Source organism: Scyliorhinus torazame, chromosome 4 (assembly GCF_047496885.1).
Source record: "Scyliorhinus torazame isolate Kashiwa2021f chromosome 4, sScyTor2.1, whole genome shotgun sequence".
Lineage (NCBI taxonomy): Eukaryota > Metazoa > Chordata > Chondrichthyes > Carcharhiniformes > Scyliorhinidae > Scyliorhinus > Scyliorhinus torazame.
The window spans coordinates 223333980-223346178 of NC_092710.1; the positions used below are offsets into that span (position 1 = coordinate 223333980).

The window sequence follows — 12199 nt, forward strand, 5'->3', positions numbered from 1 at the left end:
GGCACCATCTAAAACATTTCCAAACTCTAACGGAAAGATTTCTAACTGGTGAGCAGAAAATGCCGGGAGCTTCCTGACAGCCGACCCGACTAGGCCATCGCCAGTATCCAATGTTAATTGGTCCACTTAACGAGGCCCCATGGGCCTCACGCTGCAAATGACTGTCCCGTCGGCTGATTAGCCAGGACCTCACTCGCCAGCCCACCTCTAACGAGGGGACTAGCACTTAAACCGATCCCAGAGGTAATCCCACACAGCATGCAGCCATGCCATCAAGATTCGGGGATGCCGACCTGACCCTCCTGCGGGAAGAGGTGGAGTTTCAACGGGATACCCTGCTCCCCCGAGGGCTCGGCGGGTCAGCCACAAGGCAGCCAGTGCCACCTGGGAGGAATTGCAGCGGCCTTCAGCGTGAGGAGCATGACCTGGAGGACTGCCACACAAGGATGCAAAAAGCTAAAGAACGTCACTGAGCCACTTGAGTGCGTTGGCATCGGCCCCCCGGCACCGGTTCCACCTGTTACCCTGGCTCCCCCATTCCGGCAACCATGCGCCAGGAGCATCAAAGGCCACAGGATGCGGTAAGCAACAGGCTGCCTCCACTGCAGATCTGCACTGTGGGGAAACAGCTAGATGCGGTGGCAGAGCACCATGTGCTAAGCAGATTGAGGGAACTGGGGCAGGAGGGGGGGAGCGGCACCATTAGGGGCTGGGGCAGTTGGGGCTGTTGTACAAAATAAAACATGTTGCACCAAAAACATGTGAAGTCACTGACACTTAACTCCGCTGACCTCCAACCCCCACCCAAGGCATATCATGTACAGGTGATGGTGTGAGTGCACACTTGACAGACAGACAGGAGTCAGAGTATGGCATAGTGAGGAGCACCAGTGCTCAGCTCACAGTGGGTTCTCATCACCCTCCTGCCCTTGACATGGACCCGCTGACAGTGCCAACATCACCCTGGAGTAATGCAATGCAGACTCTGGAAGGGCAGAAATGGAGACTTCTGCTGCTCGGGCATCTGTTGGGCTTGGTCCAAGTCAAGGTTTATATACTTAGCTGCCCGGGCAAAGAGGCCATCTTTGACTTCATGAATGCATTTGTTGGCTGTCAGTTGGAATATGCAGCACAAGTCCCTGCTCAAGACCTGGAATGATCCTGAGGCGTAAAAGTTCAGGACTGCGGTGATATTGACAGCCACTGGAGTAGGTATGCTCCTACTCTACATGGTACCAAGTATACAAGTACAAGGCAGAGGTGTCGCACGATCCCCTAGTCGAGGCCGCCTCCTCCAACATCTGGCCTCCTGGCCTGATGCCAGCACCATGAAAGCAGCTTCTGTGGGGCCCAAGATAGGATCCATCCCGTGTATATCTGTAATGAATTTACAGGGATGAGTGACAGTCAATCAGCAATGGCCTCCAGCCCGGTACCCTCTGGTCCCCCATGGCTCCCCCCTCAGATCCCCTGCCTTCCCTCAGGGTGCCATCCAACACACCCTGCACACACCCCCCCCCCGGCTGGAACAGGAGCACCCGGGCAACCCCAGTCACCCCCTGGTAACATAACCTGGCCCGGGCGCTGGTTCCCTCCCAAGTGCACTCTATTGTTGCGGGGATGACCCCAGTGCTGAGGCCCAGCTCTTGGGTGTTTGGATGTTGTGGTATTAGAGGTATTACGGTACCTGATAGGCTGGAGCACCATTGGTGGAAACTGTATGCTTTCTATTGGTTAGGATGTATGGTAGCTCCGTCCTGCTGGGCGGGGTACAAGAACCCGTGCCACCCCAGCAGCCTTCATTCTGTACCTGATCTGCCAGGGGAAACATCTAGTTTATTAAAGCCTTCAGTTGGACTACAACCTCGCATTAGTGGTCATTGATCGTGCATCAGATGTTACCTTCTGCCTCTGTGATGTTGAAGCCTCCAGTATTCAGGCAGAGTGTCCAGGCCTCACAGTCTGGTTGGGATGCGAGGCAGTAACTCTCATCTGCGACATGGCACATGTTCCCACAGGAATCCACTTGGGGGCTGTGAAGTGCTCAAATTACGTCAATTGTTAATGCCCTGTTAGCAATAGCTTTCAACTATGTGCCTAGAGGCCACCACGGTCAGTGTAGGTCATGGGTGGTCTGTGGGACAGATATAGCCGGAGTTACTCCCGTTACGGGTATACGCGATCCAGGGGGTGGCATGGCAGATCCAAGGGTGCTGGGGCACCCACCTCCCACCATTGGCGGTCCACCCCTCGACTGAGGCAGTCTCTCTCCTCCTCACCCCTGCTGGGATCCCCCAAGCAGTGGGCCAACAATCCCAGTGTCCCTGGGCTGATTGCCCAACTTTGAAGATGGCTACTCACCTCCTCAGATTCCCACAGCAGCTACTGAACCAGCTTCAAGTTTTTAAAAAAGGTTGTACTAATCGGCGCCCACATGACCACTTGCTGGGGAGGCAGTTAGATCACAGGATGCCGTTCAATAGAGGCTCATTCCCGTTAATTATTGGAGATTGGCTTTAATCAGTAATTATTGGTTTCTCGCCACGCCACACCATGGCGGAATCCTGATTTCACTAGGAGAGGGCTGGCTAGATCGCAAACCGATTGGCGCCTGGCGCGATTCCCAATTTGGCCTCTCCCACGATCTCATGGTCATGTCACGCTCAAGCAAGAGTGCAAGCATGTAGGTCTCGCCTACAGTGTTCTGTAAGGCACTGAAGGGCCACAATGAAATGTGCCACAGATTCCCCTCCCAGCTGATTCCTCCTGTGGAATCTGAATCTCTGTGATTAGTAAGTGTTTTGGGGCATGTTGGTCCCCCAAAATACCAAGATGTTCCTGGTATATTGTGTCTCCAAACTTGACTGGCTGGACCAGGCTTCTGAGCAACAGAAGACTTTACTGCCTATAACTCAACTGGTAGGGTTTGTATTTACCGTATGCTGTGCACTCTCACAGGCTTAAATATAATGACTGGGCCTAAAGCCTGACCGATGATGTCACCCATGCTCACGTGACTCACCTCTTAAAGGGACACTGCCCCAACATAACATGATGTGGAGATGCCGGCGTTGGACTGGGGTGAGCACAGTACGAAGTCTTACAACACCAGGTTAAAGTCCAACAGGTTTGTTTCGATGTCACTAGCTTTCGGAGCGCTGCTCCTTCCTCAGGTGAATCCTTCAACAGGATGGACTGAATGACCTCCTCCAACATAACATATAATACATAACCGCCTCCAAGTCACTAAATATCCTGACTTGGAAATATATTGCCCTTCCTTCAGTGTTGCTGGGTCAAAATCCTGGAACTCCCTCCCTAACAGCACTGTGGGTGTACCTATGCCTTCGCGATTGCAGTGGTTCATGAAGGCAGCTCACCACCACCATCTCAAGGGTGACTAGGGATGGGCAATAAGTTCTGGCCTAGCCAACGACACCCACACCCCATAAATGAATGAAAAAGGAAAAGAGTCCCATAGAGGAGCAGTTACATTTAATAAATGCCTCAAAGCGAGCCAAGGATATATTTATGAGAGGGATTGATTAGTGTCTATTTGGAACTTCAGGGGACTTTATTATGTCCTCAATGGAATTTCTGCCAGATGAGAGTTAGAGTGTTGTTGGATTTAAGAGCCATGAAGAACTACAGTGATCTGGAATGCATCATCAGAAAAATGAGAGAAGGAGATTCAATAAAAATTTCTAATGGTGAATTAGATATATAATTAAAAATAGGCTATGGGCAAAGACAAGGGGAGTGAGATGAATTAGATAACTCCTTCAAAGAGCTGGCATTAACAGGATGGACTGAATGACCTCCTTCAATACTATATGATTCTGTTAATCTATGAATCCAAGAAGTACCCTGGAACGCCGCAAGACAGAGCCCCATTACATCTATGTTCCTCCTGTCAGCTAAAATTTCCTTCATGTTTCGTTCCATTTCAAATTTAAGAAAGTTACCAAGAGTTTATGGAACTTTATCTATGCCTTGCTAAGCCACACTTTACCTGGGAGCAGCATCTCCAGAGCCCTAAGCACCATTGGACCGAGGTAAGTTGAAACTGTTCAATGCACCATTAAAGATACAAAGACAATTTAATGCTGGTTGCAAACATTTTCACTTCTTCTGGTGCAGGAAAAGCCAGGACGAAAAAGAAATTGCACCCATGAAAACAGAGGGGAGTAGAGAACGACAATCAGGTCAAGCAGAATGCAGGGGAGATGGGCCATTGGTCGGATTGTTGATGCTGAGCGTAGGAATTCAAAAGCAGGGAATTCAGCATGAAATTCAGAAGGATGTGAGAGTCTGAAAAACGTTCGAGAGTTATTGAGTCAGATGATGTCCTTTAAATGTATTACCAAGAACAATAATTAGCTACTATCAGCATTGCGCAAAAACATGTGGGCAGGGCACACCTGCAGATAGGCTTCCAGTGTCTCTCCCATCATTTCACAATGGCTGCCTCTGTGCCTAAGGGATTTGAAGCAGTAAGTAAATGCCAGAAGTGAAAAGGAAGTGTTCCCTAATCTTCACGAGAGTAGAAAATAAAAACACACATTATTTGACTTTATGCTGGTAAATAGATTATATTTTACATATGGGGTCAATTATAAAATTCTACTCCTTGTGGCTTACTTCGGCCATCATGATCAAATAAAGGAAATGAAGATGCTTTTCTCCATGAACTTTAGCCATTATAATTAATGGACAGAAAATGATAGAGAGCAGCGTCCATATATTCTGGTCCTCACTCGGTGCACAACAGGAGCACAACTTCACAAACATGATCCTGATAACAATAATGGAGGATTGACAAGAAGGCCCCATTGTATTTGGCAATTAAACTCATTCTCTCTTTTGGCAGAGAGCACAGCTGAGAATTTAAAAAAGGTGCTAAAAACCTGATTATACTGAACACTTTGGAATTCATTATCGCCCTGAGGTTCCATTCTGGACAAAAGACTGGTGTTTTATCAAACATTGTTAAACAACGTAAACCACATATGAGCTTATTCAGCATCTGAGTTCAAAATTACATAATGGTGATGGGCAGGATCTTTATTTCCAAACACAATGTTATGACTCATTGTACCGCATGCTTTACCGCGCTGTGTTAGCCAATACAAAGGTTCAGCACAGACCTCACGTCAATTAGTTCACAGTAGTTTCAATGAGATATAAATGATCCTGAGTGTTTGATCTCACCATGAACTGCCTGTGCATATGTGCATTTCAAAGTTTTATTATTATATGGTTACTTGAAACATGAAATGTTCATATTCGATACAGTGCCACACAACAGACTTGTGAGAAAAGTCATAGCTCATGTAATAAAAAGGACAGTGGATTCAAAATTGGCTGAGTCATGGGAAGCAGAGAGTAATGGTCAATGGATATTTTTCAGGCAGGATGAAGGTTTGTAGTAGTGTTCCCCAGAGGTCAGTATTGGGCCTCTTGCTTTCCCTGATATATATTCATGGTCTAGATCTTGGTGTGCAGGGAACAATTTCAAAGTTTTTGGATGCCACGAAGCTTGTAACCGGAGAGGAGGACAGTGCAGAACTTCAAAAGGGCATAGACAAGTTGGTGCAATGGGCAGATAGGTGGCAAATGAAATTCAATGCGAAGTGTGAAGTGATTGATTTTGGTAGGAAGAACATGGATAGACAATATAGAACATAGAACAATACAGCGCAGTACAGGCCCTTCGGCCCACGATGTTGCACCGAAACAAAAGCCATCTAACCTACACTATGCCATTATCATCCATATGTTTATCCAATAAACTTTTAAATGCCCTCAATGTTGGCGAGTTCACTACTGTAATATAAAATAAGAGGTGCTGTTAAAGGAGTGCACGGGCAGTGGGACCTGGGTGTGTATGTGTAAAAATCATGAAGATAGCACGGCAGATGGAGAGCAGTTAATAAAGCATATAGTATCCTGGGCTTTATTAATAAGAGAGAGTACAAGGTATGTTGAACATATGCAAGACATTGGTTAGACCTCAGATGGAGTATTGTGAAAAGTTCTGGGAATCACACAATAGGAAGGACGTGAATGTATTGGAGAGCGTGCAAAAGAGGTTTATAAGAATGGTTCCAGAGATGAGAAATTTTAGTTATGAGGATAGATTGGGACTGTTCTCCTTGGAGAGAAGAAGTCTAAGAAGAGATTTGAAACTGTTCAAAATGATGAGGGGGCTGGACAGAAAGAAAGGGAGAAACTCTTTCCACTCATAAAAGTATCAAGAACAAGAAGGCACAGATTTAAAGTGATTTGCAAAAGAAGCAATGGTGATGTGAGAAAAAACATCTTTACACAACGAGTGGTTTGTGTCTGGAATGCACTGCCTGGCATTATGGTGGAGGCATGTTTAATAGAGGCATTCAAGAGGGCATTAGGTGATTGTTTGAATAGGTATAGGGAAAAGATAAGAGAATGACACTAAGTCATAGTGTTCATTTGGAGAGTCAGTGCAGACACTATGAGCGGGATTCTCCCATTCGGCAGCAGAGTGTCCACGCCGTCGGAAACACTGTCGCGATGGGAGTTCAGGAGCCTGCACGTAAGAAAATAGGCCTGGGGAGCGAGAGGCCGACCCGCCGATCGGTGGGCCCCGATCGCGGGCCAGGCCCCATCGGAGGCGGCCCCCAGGGTCGGAGCCCCCCCTCCCCCCCTGCCCGCCTCACAGGCCACTCCCAGACCCTGCGTGCAGAGTTCCAGCTGGCTGCGGCCAGGTGTGGATGGCGCCGGTGTGACTCTGCCTTTTTAGAGCGGCCGCTCGGCCCATCCGGGCCGGAGAATCGGCAGCCCGGACGCGTAGAGCGGCCCGCGACCGGTGCCACGCCAAATGCGCCAATGGTGCCGATTCTCCGCTCTGCGGAGAATCGCGTGCCAGCGTGGTGCAGCTGCGGGGATTCTCCGACCTGCCACGGGGCTGAGATAATCCCGCCCAATGAGTCTAATGGCCTTATTCTGCACCACAATAATTGTGTGCTTCTGTGATATGGTAAGCAGCAATTGAACATGGGCCGATGTGTACTCTGCTTTATTTGATAATCTGATTCAGGGTATAATTCACAGCATCAGATGTTGAATAACACCAATTATTGAATTGATACGTTGGGGATTTCTGTGAATAGTAAAAAAGCAAGCCAGTGTAAACGAGTGCAATATGTCAATTCTATGTCAGCTTTGTTTTATGAACAGTCACATATTGAGATGGATGTCTTGTGGCGCAGTGGTAGTGGCCCTACATCTGGGCCACAAGCTGTGTTCAAGTCCCACTCCAGGATTTGTTAGCCATGGAATGTGCATTCACAACGTGGCCGAACAAATTGATCGTCAATGTCTAATAAGCCTGATGGCAGGCGAAGGAACAAGAGAATTTCTTCGTCTGCCGTACTGCCAAAGGCAATGGCAAACCGCTATAGCACTTTGCCAAGCTTAATCATGGATCTGACCAATGGAAGCCCATGGTCGCCAATTAGGAGGATAGTACTGATGTTTGAAGTGTAGATTGTTTTTCACACATTGAGGCTTGGTTCATTCATTTTTATCTATTTTTACTTTGTATAAAAATCAAATTCTTATACACTCCTATTTTCACAGCAAAGCCAGATCGGAATCTCACCCAAGAGATGTTGATTCTCCATGTCTAAGATGGTGGGGGATCAATTTTTAAGACCCAGCCACGCACAGCCATCCAGTGCTATGGCAATTCAGGTGTAATACATTGCAAATTTTGGTGCATTTTAATATAATGATAAATTGTTGTATGGTTTGTACATACTTAAACAGGAAAAATGTACCAGCCTATGTGGAAAGTGCAGAGGAGTGTGGCAAATGTAATTAGCTGAAGTAAAGTAAATTCAATAAAGTAACAAGTTCCATTGGTACCAATAAAAGAAATGTGGACCAGACCTCAACAAGATTTAGTTTATTAGTGCATAATTATCCAGAGTGCCTTAATTCCCCAAATTTGAAAACTCACAAAAGCACTTAGAATGTCAACAATCTTTATTTGACCTTTCTGATGGGTTGGATACACATTACAAATTGGTTCATTGTATTTTCTGATGGTGGAAGTAATGGGTAACTCACCGGTTCCTTGATGTCTCCCAACAAGCACATCAGCCCCCACCATACATCCCATCCCCAGCAGACACACCCCGACTCCAATGAAGTGAAGAGCCTTGTATCTCACCAGCAGGAAGAACCAGGACAGCAACAGTACCACTGGGATTACAAAACAATCTAACAGCTGCAACACAAAAAAGAAAGGGCAAAATAGCCATTACTACCAAATTTCAAGTGACAACAAATAAACAAAACATTAAAACACGTGATGTGCAACACAGAATGCCTTCCAAAAGCAAATTGACTGCAGACACACTGGCCTTAATGTTCTGGTCCTGGGTGACTCAAACAGTGACTTTATAAACTTCTGTTCACCCCAACTTACTTAATGGTCTGCTGGTTTCAATTTTCGGCTTACTGGAAGCTAGTTCAGGGTTCGCCTGAAATCATATCCAAACAAATGAAGTGAGCCTGATAATTAATATGGCGCATGGTTTAACGGGAACTCTTCTGGGCGGAATCTACCGGTCATGTTGCGCCCGAAAAACAGCGCGATATGGCATCCCACGTTCGGGATCGACCCCACGAGATCTAACGCGATCTTGCGAGATGTCACGATGTGAATCCCACTTTCTGGAAAATCTGCACATTAGAGTAAGACAGCTAGTCTCACTCTAATTTGCGTTCCTGGGATCCACCCAAGACATGGGATCTAACTCTCTTGTCTTGGAGGCCTTGGGCAAGCACCATTTGGTGCTGGTCTCCACAAACAGGTACTAGACGGATCAGCATTCGTGGGGGTCTCCTAGTGGATTGGAGGCCCCCAGGTGTATACCCTCTGGGCAGGGTGTACTCTGACACTGCTGGTGCCACCTGGGCCACCCTAGCATTGCCTCCCTGGCATTCTGGCATGCCACCTTTAAAATAGGGTCCCAATCTCTCACTGCACTGAAGATTTTGGGCGAGTGTAGCTCCTCAATGCATAAAATGGGGTAAGCGCGGCCTCGTTGGCAGTTCCCCGCTGAGGTCCCCATCTACTCAGATGGACGTGAGATAGTGGGGTGTGTCTCGGTGCTCCAAGGAACACCCGGCTCATCTCGCACTACGGGACTCTGTCCCCATTCGAGTAGATCGCACCCTCCAAGTGTAATTTCAGGCAGATTTAGCTGGGAGTTTATCCACGGCTCTTTCGGCCAGTTCCCCACATTCATATCACCATACTCAGTCATTTTTGTGTCCCAGGGGAATTTCTCTCTGGGCTAGCCCACGCTAAGATTTTTTTTTTTTTAAATCACTGGGGAGCTGAACTCACTGGCCAGACCAGCTTCTCAGTGATCGGGCTGCCATTTTGAAAGTGTGTCCCACACTCTAAGTGAGATTGAGGGTCCCCCACCCCCACCCATGGGCAATGACCCCCCCCCCATACAATGGGCATTACCCACCTCCCCAAATGAGGACACTCCCTATAGGGTCACTGAAGGGCCCCCTTTTCAGGCCCTCCCATGCCCCCCTTACCCTGCCCTTCACCCCCCACACCATAACCCCTGCACCCCTCCTTTCATGGGCCTGGCCCCCCCTCAGGACCTAACACTTGGCAGTGCTACTCTGGCACCGCTACCCTGGCAGTGCACTGGTTAGCTAGCCGGGCATTGCTACTCGGGCACCTGGCAGTTCCAAGGTGCCAGTGCCAAGGTGTCTGAGTGCCAGGGTGCCACCCTGCCCTGACCCTGACCACCCATAGGCTTCTCATGGCCTGGGAGCTCCCCCCCCCCCCCCCCCCCTCGCCTCCTCCCCCCTCGCCTCCCACCCCCCCTCCCTCCCGGGGACCGTTCCGCCTGGTCCACGTTTGTGTGGACCAGTGCTAAATGGCGCCCGGCTGGCTCTCCTTGGGCAAGGCCGATAGATGCCGGGAGCCAGTTAGATCCGGCATCAGCAAGGTTAAGTGTGTTCTTAAAGCCGCTTAATCATGCGAGACTGGGTACTGCCCATTGTGGGGGGCACAAATCACGAGATCTGGTTAGCTCTCACGAAGCGTTATGACTATAGGGATCCAGGGTGAGGCCTCTCCTGGCACTTACCCATCATGTCCCTCTCTGATTCCGGTGGGATGCAGCCGATAGGTCATGCCCATAATGTTTGTTTTCTACATTTACTTGATTGCATCAGAACGTGAAATCACACTGCAAACCAATAATGCAAACAAACACAATGCTCTGCATGGACTTCCAGGTCCAGTCGCTGCATTTGCTGCAGCTTTAGGAACTGAATTTTAGATCTTATCATGCAGGGCTACTATAAAGCTGGAGGCAATGTTTTCTGTTATCGTCCAAAATATTACATCCTCCAAAAATTAAGTTAATTTTACTACTTTAAAATGATAATGGGGTCTTTGCATTTTACACATCTACATGTCGGATTGCAGTAACCACTTGCCCTGAACAGGACAAAGAAGTCCTGTGTGGGGGGTGAAGGGCAGGGTAAGGGGGGCATGGAAAGGCCTGAAAAGGGGGCCCTTCAGCGACCCTATTGGGAGTGTCCTCATTTGGTGAGGTGGGTAATGCCCATTGTATGGGGGGGGTGTCATTGCCCATGGGTGGGGGGTGGGGGACCCTCAATCTTACTTAGAGAGTGGGACACACTTTCGAAATGGTGGCACGATCACTGAGAAGCTGGTCTGGCCAGTGAGTTCAGCTCCCCAGTGAGTAAAACAAAAATCTATAATTTATATGAGGCAGGCAGGTTTCAGCAAGCCAATTGGATGCCCCAATGCAATTTGCCAGATTAAGGCTGTCCAGCTCTTAAAATTAGCTATCTAAATAGTCACACTTCCTGCGATGTCCCCACAGGCCTGAATATTTTTCATTTTCATCTGCTTTCTCAGGTCGGTATAAAAGATCCAATGAAACGATTTTGAAGAGTAGCGAGGATTTATCCTTATTATCCTGGCCAATATTTATCCTTCACCCAACATCACTAACAGATTGTCTAGACATTGGGCTGGAACTAGACAGTTCCCCAGCCGCGTGTCTCTTGGCCGTGCGCTTTTCACTGGAGGCGAGATTCTCTTCTCCCGCCACTTGTCAATTGGATTTCCCATTGAAGCCACCCCACACGCCAGGAAACCCGCAGGCGTGGTGTTCTGCCGGCAGGAACAGTGATTCGCCACAGCCAGAGAATTCCAGCCATTATCACGTTGCTGCCTGCGGGAGCTTGCTGTGTGCAAATTGGCTGCATCATTTCCACGTCACAATGCTTCAATGGTTGGAAAGTGCTTTGGGATGCTCTGAGAAGGAAGCCATATAAATGCAAGTCTTCATTTCTTTCAAGGTTTTATTGAATTCCCTTTTGAAAATGACCATTAAATATGTTTTCCCACCGTTCCACGTAGTGCTTAACAAATTAATGTGTAAAACAAATTCTACTCATTTACTTTCCCGGGTCTTTTTGCATTTTATTCTGTCCTAGGTACAATGTATGGCAGTGCGAGGGAGGCAGTGAGGGGGAGGTGGAGGTAGGTGGGGATTGGGAATAATGACGATTCCAGACCTTTCGAGGCACGGATTATCTTTCTGGAGCCCAGGTGAGTTTACTCACTAATCAGTTTCAACCTAAATCAGGAACCTCAATCTTCAATTTTGTGCAAGGGTATATCACCTGGAGCAAGGATGATCTTTGGCTGCCAATCAATAGGCCCTTTTCAAATGTTGCCAGCTGCATACTCTCAGAATGCCTTGATTCATGGCAATTCGCATTTCACTGCAATTCGCATACCACCACAACCGGTCCACAGCATGAGAATCTTCCCGGTTTTACACTCATCCCTGGAGCATCTCGGCAACAAGGACTCCTACACCAGACTCCTATTCATTGACTGCAGCTCCGCCTTCAACACCATAATCCCAGCCAAGCTCATATCAAAGCTCCAAAACCTAGGACTTGGCTTCTTTACTCTGAAACTGGATTCTCGACTTTCTGACCCATAGACAACAATCAGTAAGGATAAACAACAACACCTCCTCCATAATAGTCCTCAATACCGGGGCCCGGCATGGCTGCGTACTTACCCCCCTACTGTACTTCCTATACACACACGACTGCGTGGCAAAAGTTG

At 48.0% G+C, this 12199-nt stretch overlaps 1 protein-coding gene across 1 annotated transcript in view; it reads right to left on the bottom strand.

The window, feature by feature from the left end:
* slc35f1 (solute carrier family 35 member F1) overlaps nt 1-12199 on the bottom strand; it is a 531713-nt gene that overhangs the window by 122812 nt on the left and 396702 nt on the right. The window contains exon 4 of the mRNA XM_072499393.1: nt 8113-8272. Coding sequence (XP_072355494.1) covers nt 8113-8272 — 160 coding nt within the window. The remainder of the gene's footprint in view (nt 1-8112; nt 8273-12199) is intronic.